The following is a 20191-nucleotide window of genomic DNA, read 5'->3' as shown; positions in this document are numbered from 1 at the left end:
CGTGTTATGGAGCGAATGCCTACGGATGGTGGGGGGATCTGCTGCAGTTGTGAGCAGAGGATCCATGGTTCCCCTTCCTTCCCTCCTCCGTGGCTCGCTTTGAAACAGCAAAGTGGGAGAAGAGCCACTGAGTGGGGAGAAGAGAGGGACAGAGAGCCTGGTTACAAAGCACGGATCCACATGAATCCTCAGGATTTTTGCACTGGGTCACCCCAAATTCACCATCAGATCACATAGCATGTCCATGGCTACAGCTTGCACCAAAAAAAATCACGCACCCACTGTCGCCTGGGGCCGCAGTGGTGCAAAAACGTGGTTACAAAGCATGGATCCACATGGATCCTCAGGATTTTTGCATTGGGCTACCCCAAACTCACCGTCAGATCACATGTCTGTGGCCACAGCATGAACCACAAAAATCATACATCCACTGTTTCACTTAGAATATATTTTTTTCTTGTTTTCCTCCTCTAAAAACTATGTGCATGTTATGGTCGGGTGCGTGTTATAGAGCGAAAAAGACGGGTAACATTCTGCAAAATCGCATGGGATTATCTAAGAGTTCTCTGCAGTTCCCTGCTTTCTAAAGTGCAAATAACCACAGTGTCTGTAGTGGTTACAGGCATCCCGGGAAAGGAAAACGAGAGAAAAAACCACCACTCGAGAAAACAATGAAGGATCTTGAGCATTGGGAGCCAGCCAAACCCTTGGCTGGTGGCAGAGGGATTTGATGGAGCAGTATAGCCATTGCCACTCTAGCAGATTCTGTGCTGAACAACCCCTATCCCTTCCCCTGAAACATCTAGTTCACCCCAGTGGTGATGGCACCAGTGATAACTTCTGCCTACCCAATAATTGCTTGGGTACATTGGTGGGCTCCTCACAGGCCGGACTTTTCCACTGACAGTGGAGCTTCCTCAGTGGGAGAGGCCCACCCCATCCAAGCACCCTCTAGTGTGGAGGATTGGAGGTTCGGATTGCACCTCTTGGCTTCTTTAAAAGATTCTACAGTGGTACTTCGGGCTAAGAACTTAATTCATTCTGGAGGTCCGTTCTTAACCTGAAAGTGTTCTTAATCTGAGGTACCACTTTAGCTAATGGGGCCTCCAGCTGCCGCTGCGCCGCCACCGCCACACAATTTCAGTTCTCATCCTGAAGCAAAGTTCTTAACCCGAGGTACTATTTCTGGGTTACCAGAGTCTGAAACCTGAAGCATCTGTAACCTGAAGCGTCTGTAACCCGAGGTACCACTGTATTAATTTTTGATCCTTCCTTATGTTAACTTTTCACAGTGATTGTTTGTATGGGATGTACAATATCAGTAGTGCTTGCCCTCTTCCTCTGCCCTCTTCCCAGAACCTCCTCTTTAAACTTCCTTCTCTTTTCTTTCGTTACAGTTCCTTCATTTTGGGGCTTGGTGAATTCCGCCTGGAATCTTTGTTCTGTTGGGAAAAGGCAATCACCGGTCAACATCGAAACCAGCCATATGATCTTCGACCCCTTCCTCACCCCTCTTCGCATAAACACAGGGGGCAGAAAGGTAAGATTCCAGCCATGGCTCTTGAAAAAAATGGCAACAGCTGTTTCACATTGGCATCTTTCCATATGTATGACAATGCTTTCACCAACAGATGGGATCTCGAACTCAGGGCTCAGCCAGACCTGTGCTTATCCCATACCTGCAAAGTGTGGGGTCAAGCAGTTTTGCCTTTGCCCCGCTGCTGTCCCCCAGAAATCCTGCTCTTTTGTGATAAATTGGAGCAAATGTCATTCCAGAGAAAACCCGGTTGACATTTGCGCTGATTCAGCGGCTAATATTGGGTTTTCCCAGAGGGAAGCAGCAAAGCAATAGCAAGCCTGGAAGAACCCTCACACTCTTGTAGCTGCTGTACATTTTATCCTTCCCGTTTTCAAAACCACATATATGTTGTGCTGCATATATCTTTCTGATTACGTGCTTTAATGTGCCTTGTGTACTGTTCTTAATACAGGGAAATTGTTCTTAATATTTGGAGACTTCTGCATAAGATGAGTTCTAACTTTAGTCTTATTAATGTTGTTTAAGTGTTCTACTCAGAGGTGCCTGGTCTTGTTGGTATGCTTCCTAAAGTTTTAACAGTGTAGGCTACTAGCAGAGAATTCTGTCCCTTGCATTTTTCTAAAATGCTCTAAAATCTTCAATGAATTGGGGATAGCTCTGAACTGAAGTCCCCTCGCTGAGTTTGTTGCCTCTTTGTGGCCAAAGGAGCTCCACCACCAGTGGTGGTTGCACAGGGGGACAGCAATGAGGAGCAAAGTGTAGTAGACAGTGTGTGTGTGTGTGTGTGCGCGCGCGTGCGCGTGCGTGTGCGTGTGCGTGTGCGTGGCATGAGAGGAAGTGCTTCATGTATCGCCTAGGCCACCAAGTGATGCTCTCTCTCTTCATTTGCCGCGCTGAAAGGGTGGGCTTTGCAGCAATTGCAGAACGATAGTTGGTATGTGTTCAGTTACCTTGGGGGTGCATCCTCTCCCACTCTGAATCATACTATGTTGGTTTCATTGCTTACTCTCAGAGGTGTAGGAACCCTTGCATTCACTTGGCAACAGGCAACATTCCCTCTTCCCCACAAGTGTGCAGCCAGTCGGACTGCCTTTATAGTGGTGTGGCGTGCTTTTGCTTGTTATATGATCCCAGATTAGCTAGTATCTCATTGTGCCTATGGATAACCATAAAAAAGCAACAACACACCAGTATATTTGGGAGGACTGAGGAAAGTTCCCCATTTCTGCCTCGAAAGTTCCGTTGATCCTATTTAAGAACAACTTAAGGCAGTGATGGCCAAACTTGGCCCTCCAGCTGTTTTGGGACTACAACTCCCATCATCCCTAGGTAACAGGACCAGTGGTCAGGAATGGTGAGAATTGTAGTCCCAAAAACAGCTGGAGGGCCAAGTTTGGCCATCACTGACTTAAGGGAAGCTTTTACATTTTTACATCATTGCTGTATCATCGAGTAATAACTTCTACTTGTGCAACGATCACCACAGTTCCAACGAACAGCACCATGCATCACTCTCACATCGCCTGACAACACCTTTTGCCTCATGCTTTTCAATTAAAGCACTTCATGTATTCCGTTTGGTGGCAAGTCATTGAGTGGTTGGACCCAGAGCAATGAATATCTCTGCGTGGATCAGTTTTTAAGCATTGGCTTTGTTGCGTCCTATAATGGGGCACCCCAAGGAGACTTGAATTCCTCATGTTGTGGAAGGGGTTTCCACTTTGCTGCTGCTGCGTGCTTAAGATGAGGTAGCTAAGGTCGCTTGGAAGGTCACTTCTTGCGCTCTTAGAAGCAAGTCGAGCATGTCTTTCACATATTGTAGGAAAGTCAATGGCCAAGCTGAAGTGGCTCTTTAAGCATTGTCCGAACTCTATGGGTAGGACACACCTCTGCTTTATTCTGCATCATCAACTACCCCATTTCATACCTCCAGGTGAATGGATCATGTGCCCATTTACAACTTGCTGATTAGAAGAAATGGCTTTTCTGTTTAATGTCAAGAGAGGCTTAATGCAGTGTCTTAGCAAAAGCTATAGCCTGGAGGTTTTCAACATTTTTGAGTCCATGGCTCTCTTGACCAACTTCATTGTTTCTGCAGCTCCCCTATGGGAAATGTGCTTTGTGTTGAAGGAACAGGTTACCCAAACCTGAGTGTGCAGTCACCCGAACCGGGCCCCAAAATTCCCAAATTCTTTCTTCAAGGATCCATTGGCTAAAATCCATTAGCTTGAGCTATATAACACAAACCCAGCTGTATAAACAAAGCCTTCTCCTTTATCAGTCCATGAAGGCTTAATGGATGGCCTTGTCAGTTCCAAGTGGAGACGGGATGGCAGATCTGGGTCTTATCTTAGCGGTTGTAACTATCCTGACCACGCTGACGCACAGACCTTGCAAGACAGGCCTGTCAGCCCCCGCGCCTGGGGATGGCGCCAGGAGTACTCCTATAGTTGGGTGACTTTTTACCCCAAGATAAGAGTACAGAAACAGGAATTTCTGTTCATGCTCAAGGATGTAAACTTACGTGTACAAACTCATGAGGCTGGATTCCTGGGGAGGGGGAAAGGGGACCTGAAGGGGATATAAGCTGTATGTAACTGCTCTTTAAGTGTGCTGGCTGTGACTGATCACGCAGTGCCTTTCTGCTATCCGGAAAGCAGAAATAAACTCTTTCTCTGAACCAACCCTCGGTGTCTATTGACTCCTTCCTCCCTCCCGGGAGCAAAGCGCACCCAACCAATGGGAAAGGTCTGAAAGGCTACAGTGTCTCAGAAGCACAGTTATGTCGCTCCTTGCCTGCCCAAGCCAGCAGCTCCTCACCCCTTTTTGGATACCCTCCCTTGTGGAGGGTTCCCCCAGCCTCTTCTCCCCTCTCATCAAGGTGGACGCTGCAGCAGCTGCTAGTCTCTGAGCCGCCACCCTCTGCCCCAAAGAGAGTTGCCTCCTCATGTGGTCCCATGGGGGCCTAGGAAGATGATGCCCCCAGTCTTAGTGGCCCAACAGAAACTGGACAAAGTGGGCTGAACGTGAGTCCATCAGCTTACTCACCTCAGGAGGCAGCAGCAGAGGGCGCTGCTGGGCCTGCATGGCAGAGAGACTCCCCTTTGGTGCCAGGCACTCAGCTCCCAGGCAGGCCTTGTATGCAGTGAGCACAAGACAGCTCACTGCCCGGCCTCCCACTTGTCTGCCTGTTCCCAACAGCAAGGGCTGGGCTACCTCAACCACTTGCTTGCTAGCTTGTTTGCTTGCTTGTTTGCTTGCTTTCTCTGAGGCCACCTTAGCTCCTGGCAATCAGAGCCCCCTGGCCAGGGGTGCCAACCTGAATAAAATAGGGGGCGCAGGTAAGCCCCACCCACATAATTGATCGCATGATGAGGTGCATGCACACCATTGGAATGGCATTGCCCATCAACTTGGGGGCACCCCCCTCAAATACTTTACTGGGGGGCAAAGACCCCTTGGCAACTAGGAGTTGGCTCTTATGCCCCTGGCCAACCGCAGAGGCACCGTTCACCTGGGGAGCTTGTAGCCAGGGCCACTGCAACAAATAGGCTTGTGAGCCTCCAATAGGCAGAGATGCAAGAGGGCAAGAGAGGAGGGAGGGAAGGAAGGAAGGAAGGAAGGAAGGAAGGAAGGAAGGAAGGAAGGAAGGAAGGAAGGAGGGAGGGCAGTTGGTGTTGCCTGCAGCTTACCTGATTATCATTCAAGGTGCCACAGGCTGCCATGGTGCACTAGTTGAAAACCACTGATATAACTTATAGCAGGAGTTACCCCCCAGTGCCCACAGGCACCACAATGTCCCTGGGCAAGGTCCCCAGTCTCTGAGCTGGTGGAATGCTTTAATACACAACAATAGGGAGTGGGGAATGAGAAAACAGGTGCAGCGTTTGGGATTTCCCCCCTTGTGCCATCAACCTGCAAGCATTTCAGATGATGTCATGGAATCATCCCTCCATTATTTACTCTATAGCTTCCTTTTTATTACAAAGAGCCTCTCCAGCTCCTCGAGACAGTGTGTCACTAGAACACCTAATTGGATTCCAAGACCTGAAACATCAGCTTGAGATACTTAATGAGTTTACATGCAGATGAATTGCCCCAGAAGGAATGCAAGTATCGGAAGAAACCCCACATGCTGCAATTTTCTCATAATAAGGCTGCCTTTGTCTTTTGATTATACGTATTTAAAAAGAAATCAACAAGAAGCCCATTTGCAGATAAACTCTCCCTTCTAATCGAAAATTCAGGCTCTCATTAATTTACGCAGTGCATCCTCTTGTTCTTCACAAACAAGCAAAAGAAAAATAATCCTGCTTTTTGCATTTTTCCCTTGATGCTCACAACACACAAGCACCACTGGAGCAAAACAAAAGAATTTATTAAGAGGCGAGTACAGGCCCATGTCAATCAGACAACGAACACCGCAGCTCCTTATGCCCAAAATGACTTAAGTGCCTGAGATAGCACTTTCTTTTAAAAACACTAAAATTGCTGCCAATTTGCTCATTTAGTTCACTCATAGGGAGTGAAAATTGCATTAAGGAAAAGTTGTCAGCCTGGTGTCCTATAGAAGACACAAACCTACTTCTGGATTACTAGATATGCCCTTTGCAGTTTGAATCCTATTGCTCATATTGCTGGGTCCTTGCTCAGGGACAGTACCTATAACATTGTTGTTTAGTTGTGTCCAACTCTTCGTGACCCCATGGACCAGAGCACGCCAGGCACTCCTGTTTTCCACTGCCTCCCGCAGCTTGGTCAAACTCATGCTGGTAGCTTCAAGAACACTATCCAACCATCTCGTCCTCTGTCGTCCCCTTCTCCTTGTGCCCTCCATCTTTCCCAACATCAGGGTCTTTTCCAGGGAGTCTTCTCTTCTCATGAGGTGGCCAAAGTCTTGGCTCAGCTCAGCTTCAGGATCTGTCCTTCCAGTGAGTGCTCAGGGCTGATTTCCTTAAGAATGGATAGGTTTGATCTTCTTGCAGTCCATGGGATTCTCAAGAGTCTCCTCCAGCACCATAATTCAAAAGCATCAATTCTTCAGCGATCAGCCTTCTTTATGGTCCAACTCTCACTTCCATACATCACTACTGGGAAAACCATAGCTTTTACTATATGGACCTTTGTTGGCAAGGTGGTGTCTCTACTTTACTATAGTGTTAGGTGTGTTTATTATATGCTTTAATTGTGCATTAGGCTTAGAAACATACTGTATAGCAAGTCAGGTCATTGGTCTGAGCACATTGCATGCAAAATATCTCCAATTCAGACCCCGACAACTCCAGGTATAACTGAGAAAGACTTCCTGAAACCCTGGAGAGCCTTGGCTAGTCAGCACAGATAATATCGAACTAGATGGATCAATGTTCCTAACTGATTCCCGAAGTCATATTTCTGGGTAATTTAGCATTATCCATTTTTTCAAAATGCCTTATATCACATAATATTTAACCTATAAGTTTTCCTGGAGTTGAAACTGCACCGGTGCACCTCCAGTGGAAGTGATAGCACAATGTGGCAATGGGAATAAAAGTCAATTAATGCATTTAGTGTTTTGGACTTTCCAGTCACTTTTGCTGTTTCAGCGTAGTTTAACAGCTTAGTTTGCCATTCCTCTCTGGTCGGGACTCTTTCTTCTTTCCATCTCTGGGCTAGTAGCATTCTTGCTGCTGTTCTCACATACATGAAAAGTCTTTTCCGTTCCTTTGGAATGTCAGTACCTATAATTCCTCATAAAAAAAGGCTTCTGGTTCTTTTACAAAAGTTATTTTAAACATTTTTTTTTCATTTCATTAGAAGAAGTACAGTTGTACCTCAGGTTAAGTACTTAATTTGTTCCGGAGGTCTGTACTTAACCTGAAACTGTTCTTAACCTGAAGCACTACTTTAGCTAATGGGGCCTCCTGCTGCTGCCGTGCTGCTAGAGCACGATTTCTGTTCTCATCCTGAAGCAAAGTTTTTAACCTGAAGCACTATTTCTGGGTTAGCGGAGTCTGTAACCTGAAGCGTATGTAACCTGAAGTGTATGTAACCCGAGGTACCACTGTACTTTCTCTTAATAGCCCCAGTTATCACAGCCAATAAGCAATGATGGTGCAGTCTGGTCACATTTCCTCATCCAAGCTCAGGGAATTATTTCTACATCAGCCTGTCTGTCATCGAACTTGGGCATGTCGTGGACCTGAGTTTACAGCAGAGGAGTCTGAGCGTATTCTAGGATGCCCATGCCAACGTCACCCACTAGGGCTTTAGGTCTTCACCTTTGGACCCGGTGTTTCTGTCCCTCAAGGACTGCTGTCTCATCCGCTACTATCCTTATATGAGAGTGGGTTTGGCTGTACCTGCATGTTGCTTTTATTCTCACTCTTCTTGCCACAGTCTGCCCTGTTCCCGAAACCTTCTGCTCTACAGAACAGCCTTTACTAGTTCTGCTGCCCATTCTACTAACCATACCATTATTTCCCCCTCCAGCTGGGAAAATGACCACTGCTTCCCACTCGTGGGACAAGAGAACAGTCTTGAGTAGAGACTATTTTAATGAGACCCAAGGAGCCAAATGGGCCTAAGCTCCCAGCCATTGCTGTGAGCCTTTCTTAGCATAATGAATAACCCAGCCTTTGGCTTCACGTATGTTTGGAAGGCACCTGCAGTTTGATTGAAATGGTGTCTTCTTTTTCTGCCATCACAAAGAGCCATTCCACCTGATGTGGATGTTTTGAGGCTGAATAAATCAGTTTGCACTGGCCACAGGCTATTATTTAAACTCCGTAATGCTGTGTGGGTAAATGAAAATTATTCAATTGTATCCTTTATAGCTTTCTTTTGAAAGAGCACATTCAAAAAATTGCAATTGCAGAGTCATTTAAAATAATGCTTTTATAAATAATTGGTTCATCCAGCATATGTTGGCACAAAATAATTGCAATACTAGAAGTCTTCTGACTTAAAAGAAGGGAGAAGGATAGAGGGAGAGATCGGTCAAATGGATTCTCTGACAGCTAGTTTTGATTCCATGCTGTTCAATCAATTCAGAGTATTACTGGCATTTTTTTTTTCTTCGAGAGTGTAATTTATGACAACTGCCAAGCTATGCTTTGGTGATTACTAAAAGGACAGATACTGGCACGAGCCATATTTCAACACTGCGGGAATATAAAATGAACTGCTAGAAATGGTCCAGGAGGAATGAATAGCAATAAGACATCAGTGTCATCTGAAAACTGATTTGTGATTGATTTTCAGAGGGCTTAATAATCTGAAGCTTTGATGTATAGTGTTTGGAAAGTTATTAAGTTTGATACAAACATCTGAAAGTTTAACAAATAAAGATGCAAATAATAAATTCATGCTGCAACTTAACTATTATTCATAGGGGCTCCAGGCAATCAACCTTTTGCTAATATCATGTCTATTGGAAAATAAAGTTTTGTTTAAATTATTATTTTTAAGTTGGTCTTCCCCAACCTGATGCCTTCCAGATGTTTTGGACTACAGTTCCCATCAACCCCAGCTAGGAATGATGGGAGTTGTAATCCAAAACATTTGGAAGGTACCAGCTCAGTTGGTTAGAGGTTGGAGAAAGCTGGTTGAGAGCCAGTGTGGTGTAACAGCGGTAGTCTCGTAATCTGGTGAATCGGGTTCGATTCCCTGCTCCTCCACATGCAGCTGCTGGGTGATCTTGGGCTAGTCACACTTCTCTGAAGTCTCTCAGCCCCGCTCACCTCACAGAGTGTTTGTTGTGGGGGAGGAAGGGAAAGGAGATTGTTAGTTGCTTTGAGACTCTTTTGGGTAGTGATAAAGCGGGATATCAAATCCAAACTACCGTATTTTTCGCTCTATAACACGCAGACTCTTTCTCCTAAAAAGGGAGGGGAAATGTCTGTGTGTGTTATTGAGCGAATGTGTGGTCCCTGGAGCCGACTGGGGCAAGTGGAGGCAAAAAAAATCAGGCAAAAATCAAATCACGCCTCTCGGAGAAGGGAAGCCTGAAAAGAGGAAGCGGCTGCTTTCCTGCATTCTGCCTCAGGGTCTTACTGCCCACCCTCCTCTGTTTCCTTGCTGTGTTTACTCAAACGGAACAAAGAGCAGGGAAAGCCCCTCCCCTCCAGGCAAGAAGAGGGGAAAGAGAGCGTCCTTCATTCTAATTCCTCTCCGTGAAAACATGCAGGAGGGAGAGAGAGAGCGTGCACGAGCCGGCTGGCTTGGGTGGGTGAGTGGGGGAAAACTTTTGCCTTCCTTTCCTCCCTCCTGTTATACCCCTCTCCTGCATTCTTAGCCAGCTGCTTCTCTGCACACCCCTCTCGTGCTCCTTTTCCCTTCTGTGTTTTTCCTTCCCTCCCCACTTAAAATGTGGTTACAAAGCATGGATCCACATGGATCCTCAGGATCTTTGCATTGGGTCAGCCCAAATTCACCATCAGAGCACAAAGCATGTCCATGGCTACAGCCTGCCCCCCAAAAAATCACGCATCCACTGTTGCCTGGGGCTGCAATGGTGCAAAAATGTGGTTAAAAAGCATGGATCCACATGGATCCTCAGGATCTTTTCATTGAGTCACCCCAAATTCACCATCCGATCACATAGCATGTCCATGGCTACAGCCTGCCCCCCAAAAGTCACGTACCCACTGTTGCCTGGGGCTGCAATGGTCAAAAATGTGGTTAAAAAGCATGGATCCACATGGATCCTCAGGATCTTTGCATTGGGTCAGCCCAAATTCACCATCAGAGCACATAGCATGTCCATGGCTACAGCCTGCCCCCCCAAAATCACGCACCCACTGTTGCCTGGGGCTGCAATGGTGCAAAAATGTGGTTAAAAAGCATGGATCCACATGGATCCTCAGGATCTTTGCATTGGGCCACCCCAAATTCACCATCAGATCACATAGCATGTCCATGGCTACAGCCTGCCCCCCCAAAATCACGCACCCACTGTTGCCTGGGGCTGCAATGGTGCAAAAACGTGGTTACAAAGCATGAATCCACAGGGATTCTCAGGATCTTTGCATTGGGTCACCCCAAATTCACCATCAGATCACATGTCTGTGGCCACAGCATGAAGCACAAAATGATACATCCACTGTTTCATTCAGAATGTTTTTCCCTTGTTTTCCTCCTCTAAAAACGATGTGCGTGTTATGGTCAGGTGCATGTTATAGAGCGAAAAATACGGTACTACTACTACTACTACTACTACTACTACTATTCTTCTTCTTCTTCTTCTTCTTCTTCTTCTTCTTCTTCTTCTTCTATACCTTCAGCTAAAGCAGCATTTCACAAACCAAACTTTGATCTATAGCTGGTTTTGGACTACAATTCTTATCATCCTTGACCATTGGTCCTGCCTGCTAGGGATGATGGGAGTTGTAGTGCAAAAACAGCTGGAGATCCAAGTTTAGGAAACCCTGAGCTAGAACATCACTAATAACTATAACTCAGCACCCAACAGGTCAGTACAATTCTATACAGTACTGTGACTCCTCTTTCTCCAAATATTCCATCTACAGACACAGGAAGTGACCATGTTTTAATAATTGCCACATTTTCCCGTGTATAAGACGCCCCCATGAATAAGATGGCCTTTCTTTTTTGAGCCCAAAATTAAGAAATAAATAAGGGCAACATTCCATGTATAAGACAACCCCCAATTTTAAACTTTAAAAATTTGGGGGGGAATATAGTCTTATACACGGAAAAATACAGTACTTTTTAAAACTTAAGTCTTATACTCCTAATCCAGTCTTTGGGGAACACCAAAGTGGTATGTGCAATAATGATTGCTTATCACTCAAGTGACTTTCAATTGACGCTGAAATAATCTTGAGCTGCAATCCTATTTGGACATAAGCATCACTGAGTGCAATGGGTTTAACTTTGGAGTAAACATTCTGAACTGGTCCTGCATAGCAGTGTGATGTTAGAGGATTTTCCTGTCAAACCATGGTAGCTTCTTGGTGGTCCTAACAAGATGTGAATAACTGCAGGGAGAGAACAGATGTTCCCTAATAAGGCTTCCTCCCATCTTTGACATAATCCAGAGAAAGTCACGCCTGCTTAAATTCTACTGAGATCAATGGGAGGAGCGTACAGAAAAGCACTCAGGCCCCTTTGCTTCCAGTGGGATGGGTGCGTAATCTAGACGGCATCCTTTGCAGTCTGAAATTTGCCCGTGGTGTGTCAAGTGCATGAGTGCCTATCATTTATTCATCCCTGTATGTGTCTGCTTTGCTGCTTGGTTTTCTTTGTCACTTTGTTTAACAAACAGCAATACTGTAGATTTTGTAAAATCCCTCTTGTTTGCAATGGTTTACGAGGACAAATATAAACAATAGACACATCTTTTTCATCGTGTAGTCTAAATCTTCTTTTTAAATGATTTTTATTAATTTTACATATACAGTGGTACCTCGGGTTACATACGCTTCAGGTTACAGACTCCGCTAACCCAGAAATAGTGCTTCAGGTTAAGAACTTTGCTTCAGGATGAGAACAGAAATCGTGCTCCAGTGGTGCAGCAGCAGCAGGAGGCCCCATTAGCTAAAGTGCTGCTTCAGGTTAAGAACAGTTTCAGATTAAGAACGGACCTCCGGAACGAATTAAGTACTTAACCCGAGGTACCACTGTAATCACAATACATAACATTGTATCCTCTTATTAAATCTCTTGGCTCAACCAAGCCCAAACGACTTCCCTCCTTCCCGCCTAATGGTTTACAAAATTAAACTTTCCATTTTTGCATTTCACTTCCTTTCCTATTCTCGTTATATCATTACTTAAAATATTAAATTACTCAAACAGAACAGGTAACTAATTCATCTTACAAATCTTCAGATAACCCTGCTAATGGTGTTAATTGCTTACAGTTGTCTTTCAAATATAATATAAATTTGTTCCAGTCTTTTGGGAAGACAGTACTTGATCTTGCTGGTTCCGGATTCTCCGCATCAGTTTCGCCAGTTCTGCAAAGTCCATCAATTTCATCTGCCAGTCTTTTGTTGGTACTTCATGCTGTTTCCATTTCTGAGCTAATAACATTCTTGCTGCAGACGTTGCATATAAGAACAATTTTTCATCTTGTCTCAGTATCTCTTTCCCCGCTACAGTATATCCAGTAAGAAAAGCTTCTGGGTTTTTTTAACAAAAGTGTTTTTAAACATTTTCTTTAACTCGTTATATATCATCTCCCAGAAAGCTTTTACCTCTTTACATGTCCACCACATGTGGCAAAAGTACCCTCCTTTTCCTTACATTTCCAACAGTCATTTTTTGTTCTATACATTTTGGCCAGTTTAAATGGTGTTAAATACCACCTATATGTCATTTTCATGACATTTTCTTTAAGCGGACTGCATGCAGTAAAATTGATACCTTCCTTCCATAACCTCTCCCATTCTTCTAACCGTATACTATAACCAACGTCTTTAGCCCAGTGTATCATTACCGATTTTACCTCTTCATCTTTAGTATGCCATTCCAATAGTCTAAATCTTTCTTAAATTGAGTTTTCTTTTTAAATCAGTTTAATTCATCTTGGTCACTTCACCAGGTTATATCAAAGCATAGCTTCAGGAGAGCACATCAGCACAGACTCTAGGACAGTCCTAGAGTCATAGAATGATGGAGTCATCTAGGTCAACACCCTGCAATCCAGGAATCTCAACTAAAGCACCCATGATAGACAGCCATCCAACCTCTGCTTAAAACCTCTGATGGAGAGTCCGCAAGCTCCCGAGGGAAACCACTGCACTGTTGAACAGCTCTTACTGTCAGAAAGTCCTCCCTGCTGTTTAATCAGAATCTCCTTTCTTGAAATTTGAAGCCATTGGTTCAGGTCCTCCAGAGCAGGAGAAAACAAGCTTGCTCCCATGTGACAGCCCTTGAGATTTTTGAAGACGGTTGTCATGCTTCCTTTCAATCTCCCCTTTTCCAAGCTCAACATACCTAGCTCCTTCAACCTCTCCTCATAATAATGACAATATTTTGATTATTGAAGCTCACAGGAAACCAGGGCAAATGAGCTAGAGTTGAGCTGTGGGGTTCTGCATTAGCTGAAGCTTGCAGATCATCTTCAGACATAGCCCCGTGTCGAGTGAGCTAGCAATCCAAGATTTGACGTAGCTTGTGCATAGCTACATCTTATGTGTACCCATAAGATAACCTAGCTGAATGTTAACACCGCGACTGCTTACCCATAGTGCATATTGATGTCTGTATTGTGTGGTGTTGGATATGTAAAAGCATCATGTTCTGCCAGCAACGCTACATGAAACGAAGCCAAAGCTGTCACAGAACATAAACTTTGGAAGGGATGCCAAGATGTGTGTGTGCTTTTGGGAAGCTGTGGAATAGTATCCAATTTAAAATGTTCTATTCCGCTGGAAAGCTGTGGTTCTGTGAAATTAACATTTGATTCCTTCCAGTGTCTAATTAATACTTAATACTATACACATTGCTGAATTTTTGTGTGGAAGACTTCTCAGCTCCTCTGTTACTTTTGGGAAAAAGAAGCTTCTGATAAAGATAGGGTTAAAAAGAAATGTGTCAGCCCTCCTGCCTATCACGTGGCTTCATTATAACAATCTTCCCTACATATCTTTGTCCATAAAGAATTCAGCTGGCCAGAAAGTCTCTATGGTTTAATGTTGGCTTATTAACCAGGGTCTTGAACAACAATCTGTAGTTGCAGTTTTAACTGGGTTGTCTCTGATTTGAAGCAAGACCCTCAAAGTTTGCTTCCAGTCAGTCAGGAGGCCTTCATCCATATCTCAAGTTACCATGGCGATATTTCTTTCTGCAGCAAAATTGGCACTTAACAACTGGCTGGGCAGAAGGTTAAGTAGACCACCAGTATGTGAAACCCTAGCCAATGTCAGGCAGGCCAACTCATTCTATTCCACCCACCCATCTTACTGCTTCTTGCTGAGTTCTACAAGGGGCAACACTGGGATTTAAGGAAGAGGAACAGGCTGATTGTAAGAAGGCAGGAAGGTGGGGCTGGATGAGGTTGGTGGGAAAGTGCCCCATTTGCCCTAACAGAGAAGCCTTCACAGATAACAACAACAACAAACAGAATGTCCAGAGATGGTCAGAAAGTCCTCTTCTTGTGGGACTGCAGCATGCAACCACAGATGTTCTGCTTTTTTTTTTTTTGCTTCTTCTTTTTTTAATTAAAGATTTTTTTGTTTTACAGAAGTAAGTGTAATGTCTCTCATATTTTTTCCATGTAACAAAATCCTTTTCATTTGTTGAGACATTAGGGGGAGAAGGAAAAAAAAGGGGGTGGAGGGAGGGGAGATGGGTGGGGCTGGGGTTGGGTGGTGATGTTTCTGTTATGCTTAATGTATGTAGGGTTTGGTGTTGTAGGGTTTGGTGTCAGCGTTGCTTGTGCTGTTCACTTGTGTTCCTTTGGTGGTGAGAGAGGTTGGGGTTGGCCTAGGGTGTGGTTGTTCATTTGTGATTGGCTGTGGTGATCTTTGTTTTTGTGTGTGAGTGGGGTGGGTGGGTGTTTTGGATCAGGTTAGCCATATTGATTTGTATGCTGTTGGTGGATTATTGTCGTTGTCTTGTTGGGTTGTGTATGTGATAAAGGGGAGCCATACCGGGGTAAAGGCGTCTCCTTCTGTTTGTCCCCATGTCAGTTTCAGTTTATTGGTTAATTTTTTCTAGCAGGTCTGTTTCCCATACTATTTGGTACCATTGGTCCATGCTTACTCCTGACAGGTCTCTCCAGTGTCTGGTTATGGTGTTTCTGGCTGCTGAAAGTAGGTGGGTTATGAGTTCTTTGTGGTGTAAACGGGCATTGTTGTCTTGGAAGATGTTTAGTAGGGCCAATTCTGGGGTGATGTCTAATACTTGTTGTTCTGCTCATTTTTGAACCTTTCCCAGTTCTAATTCTTTTTCCTCATGAGTTCCTGTGGCATGCCACGTTCTTTGCCTTCCCTGTGCATATTTGAGCTATAAATACGGAATAGGAATAGAGCAGTTGGGTGAGTAGGAGCCAGTTCCATGTGGTGGAGAATATTGAAAAATGCCTGAAATACAAATCAAGGATAAAGACCTCTGAAGTTTAACAGCCTCGGAGGAGACCAGAAATTTCATAACGAAATCTCTTCTAGCAGCCAGGAGCTGTCAGAATGACAAATAGACTAGTCTTTAATATCAGTTTACATACCAGGGCAGAGGGGGGTGGGGAGAGAAACAAACAATATTTCACACTGCAAAATCTGTAGGCATAATGGTTTCCGACTCCTAAGATGACAAAAGTAAAGCGGTCTGTCCAGAAGCTAAGACGAAACTTTATCCAGGATCACAGATAACATTGTCGGAAAATCAATACCTGTTGTAAAGCCCCTGGGTCAATTATGTCGTTTGTCTTAAGAGTTACTAGTCAGATGTCTGGTTAACCAACAGTTTACTACTTGATGCTCTTATCTCTCAGTGTACCATTTTGTGGTGCTGAGATAGTTTTCTCACTGAATTTCACATTACCTTGTTTGGGATTTTTTTCATGGCGTCTGTGACTAGCTGAGGGACAGAGTTCAACATATCATCCTAGAGCATTGTCAAAGGTAGATTTGTCTGGGAGATAATGACTGGCCCAAGGTGACCAAATGACCTTCATTGATTTGAAACCACTTCTCTCTATTCTAAACACAGCCATATATCCATTGCAGTACACTGGCTCTTATGGGAGTGGCAATGATATTTTAATTTTTAATACATTTTATTGTTCGTTTAGGTGGACTCTTATATTTAATTTTACTCGTTAGCTGCATTGACGTTAGTGCCATTGATCTAAGGCATGCTAAAGATGCAATAGAAAAACACAATAAAAAAAGGTTGCATGGAGGTATACTATCACGTTATTTAAATGAGAGAAATGAAACAGCCCACTCTTCTGCAAATCTTGCCCATTGCAATTCTGTCCTGCCCCAGGGGGGATGTGGCAGGCGGGGGGGATCTCATTAGAAGTCCATGCCTTTGTCTTTTTGGCATCAGCAAAAATCAGTTGCTTGTTCTGTCTGATTCTTTTTCAATTACGCTCAAGGGCTTGATAATGGGGGAAATGTTTACAGTACATGGGTCCTTCATTAGACAAAAAGAGCCACTTAGCTTCATGAGGTATAATTGATGTCCTTCCTGCCACTTGTCAGAGAACATTTGGCATCACGTGTAGGTGCTATAGAAAGAAGGAATCTGTTTATATGTTTGTGTATTGTGGCTGAGTTTGCGTGTGGTGCTAAACTAGGGAAATGCCAGCCTGGGCCCTCTCCTTTTGTCCCCTTCCTCTCCTTCCTGATCCCACCCTCTTCCTTTTCCTGCTGGAGCTGAAGCTCACTGCCAGATCACTGGGGTTCCATGCTTCTCTTTCTACCCTCCCAGCGCAGAAGCAGTGGGAACTGCCAATGGTGGGGCAGGTTGGAGGCAGCAATGCTTTTGAAAAACAAGTTGCTGGGTAACACAGGAAGGGAGACCGCTCTTGGGCTATGGTCCTACCTGAGAGTTTCCCACTTTAAGAACAGGATGCTGGACTAAATGGGCCCCTGGCCTGATCCAGCAGGCTCTTTTATGTTCTTTAAAGAGAAGGTGGGGAGGGAGGTGATGATCTTAAGAGAGAAATACCTGTGCATGCAAATAATATGTCAATAGCATTCAGCATTGTGGCCAACCATCATTGAAAGATACCAAAATCTGAACCTTCTTCTTCTTCTTCTTCTCCTCCTCCTCTGGCGATCACTCATAGCCTAGTAAGATAGTCTTCCATGAACACGGTCTTAACCGTGAGTTCGTAAGTGATAGTAGAGGCCAATTCTGGATCCACACGTCCTTCCACAGTGGGAACATAGGTTTCCAGACAGGAGTTGATCACGGTGAGGGTTTGCCAAGTATGCCTTCCTTTTAGCACGTTTCTCCCTTTCATCCTGAGTTCAAGCATCTTCAAAGTCCATGACGCCTTTGGTAAAGGCTGTTCTGCAATTGGAGCACTCGCAGGACAGTGTTTCCCAGTTCTTGGTGTTTATACTACATTTTTAAAGATTTGCCTTGAGAGAGTCTTTAGACCTCTTTGTTGACCACCAGCATTACGTTTTCCATTTTAAAATTCAGAATAGAGTAGTTGCTTCCATGCTCCTCTCTGCTAGTACAAGTGCAGAGAGGCAAGTCAGCAGTGGTGTAGCGTGGGTTGCCAGTGTCCAGGGCTGTGCAGAGATCCCACCCTGTGCAGAGATGGGTGGGAGGAAGGGAAATGGACAGAGCACACATGCACATTCAACTGCCTAACAGTGTCCATGTCACCCAGGAGACCACAGCCACAGAGATAAGAAGAGTCATTCTGTTGTCTTCCTGGTTTGCATGGAGCAGCCCTGGGTGCTGAAAGTTTGCTCTGCCTAACAATTTTGTGCCCGGGGCAACTGCCCCTGTGGCAACCACACGCTACACCACTTCAAGTCAATTAAGCCATTGTGTCCCACTCCAATCATGCAATTTTGCAAGATTCTCTGAAGGACATCGTTTCGAACATACTTCTCCATACAAGAGACTCATGGGGTTTTAATGACCTTTCCATCATGTTTTGTCATTCTAACAAGGGTATGAAGGGAGTGGCATAAGTTATTGCATTTAGTAGCTGAGCATTCCGAGATGCATATCCATTTCATTAACTTCTGAGAGTATTAATTTTACCCTTAATCAATAAGTTTTATGACCCCCAGTTCTCTGGTGGTCGGCTGCAGATGACTTAGCCATCAACTCTCTTCTCTTTGCACGCTACGCTTGGGCAATTATGCCGTATTTAGTGACTGAAAACATAAAATCGTTTGAAAGCCCGTCCTTCCTATGTGTGGCGTAATTGCTTCCAGCTTATTCAGCGCTTATTGAATTAGTATTGAAAAGATCATTTCATGCTTGGTTAAGTGGTAAATCCAATTCATTTGCTAGTGAGACAAAGTAACAAATCTGACTTTAACAGTGTTAATTGTAAGGCAACAAAAAAACAACAGCAAGAACAGCTAACAATCAAAGGTAAATTAGTCTGTTTTTATTTTGCTACAAATCTGACCTTTCACTTGTCATGTTTGAGATAATGCTGCAATTGTTATTTGTTTAATTATACACTTTGGTAATGATCCAGCCAAACCTGAGTAGGTTGCATAACCCTTGATTCTCATGGGAGACAGTTAAGGATATTCTTATTTCTCCCACTAAAACAACAGATCTTAGAAGTGATTTCCATTTGCTGAATCATGACCTTTATTGTTGAAACGGTGAAACATACAGTACCAGTAAAGTGACATTGTGTACAACTAATGTTCATTTCATATAAATCACATAGTATTCAAGGCAGCCGGGGGCATGTAGAAACTGTATAAAGTTGTTCCATCTGTATTGAAACATATTGTAAATCTTCCCAGCTTCATCCTGGGTTTGTAGTTTAATTAACTGATTCCCAACTCTTAAAGTACAGTCCTCTAAAGACATCATATTCTGGGTTTTCTGTATCTTAGTTATTTTAGTCTTTGCAGCGATAATTCGATTAGAAACCATTTCTGCCTTTCATTTTCTAACATCTTATTTATAATATCCAAGAAGTATTAACAATGGACCCACAGGCAATTGAAAGCGTGCAGCTCTTTGGTCTCATTTGTATAACTTAATTCCAGAACGTGTGCACGTCACACTCAATGGCAAAAAAATGAAAACTTCCTCTGCTGATCACACTTCATGCAACAGTGTGAAACATAATAAGGTTTCGTAGGTGTCAGATACCACTTACACATAATATTTTAATGATTACTCTTAAAGTTGGAAGATATACACTCCTCCTGCAGTGGAGATTCCTCAAATCTTATTCCCTGGCTCTTTTAAATTATTCCCCTTACAAGGTATCAGAGGAAGGTTATAGATTATTTTATAATCTTTTTTTAAAAAGGCCAGGATCCTTTCTCAGTCTCTAGCTTAATGTTTTTAAAAAGTCACAATTTATCCCCGCCTGTAGTAAAAATAATAATAATAAATGCCCTTCACTTTAAAAAGTGAAAGAAAAAATAGAAACATACTTTGCACCTGAATCACGGCCTCATGAAAGATTATTTTGGCTGATAAAGTGGCATGTTTTTGAGGAACTAAAAAGGTAAAGGGTCCAGTTGTGACCGACTCTGGGGTTGCGGCGCTCATCTCACTTTATTGGCCAAGGGAGCCGGCATACAGCTTCCAGGTCATGTGGCCAGCATGACGAAGCCGCTTCTGGCGAACCAGAGCAGCAGAAACGCCGTTTACCTTCCCGCCAGAGTGGTACCTAATTATCTACTTGCACTTTGACACGCTTTTGTCAAAGGGAGCTCACCCTGTCGCGGGGATTCGAACCGCCGACCTTCTGATCGGCAAGTCCTAGGCTCTGTGGTTTAACCCACAGCGCCACCTGCGTTCCACTTTTGAGGAACTACCTTAGTCCTATTGACAAGTCCTATTTGAAAATTGCCTTGTTCCCCTTCCCCATTGCAGTTACAATGTCTGTTACAGGGTTTGGTGGGGCAGCCAGCTCAGACAGCAGGGTGGGAGACAATTGGGGACAAAGGGAGGGGACTTCAGTGGTAGAGGAGTAGCTGGAGCCAGGGGGTTCCATTTTGTGTTTTGCCCCAAACAGCAAAACAG

The 20191-nt window shown here is 44.1% G+C and overlaps 1 protein-coding gene across 5 annotated transcripts in view; it reads left to right on the top strand.

The window, feature by feature from the left end:
* Nucleotides 1–20191, top strand: part of CA10 (carbonic anhydrase 10) — a 342227-nt gene that overhangs the window by 154286 nt on the left and 167750 nt on the right. For all 5 annotated transcript variants that reach the window (XM_077923947.1, XM_028711158.2, XM_077923948.1 and 2 more), the window contains one exon: nt 1398–1540. In XM_077923947.1, coding sequence (XP_077780073.1) covers nt 1398–1540 — 143 coding nt within the window. The remainder of the gene's footprint in view (nt 1–1397; nt 1541–20191) is intronic.

Source organism: Podarcis muralis, chromosome 2 (genome assembly GCF_964188315.1).
Source record: "Podarcis muralis chromosome 2, rPodMur119.hap1.1, whole genome shotgun sequence".
Classification (NCBI taxonomy): Eukaryota; Metazoa; Chordata; class Lepidosauria; order Squamata; family Lacertidae; genus Podarcis; species Podarcis muralis.
Note: the sequence above shows the minus strand (reverse complement) of the source record. Positions and strands in the feature narration are given on the sequence as shown.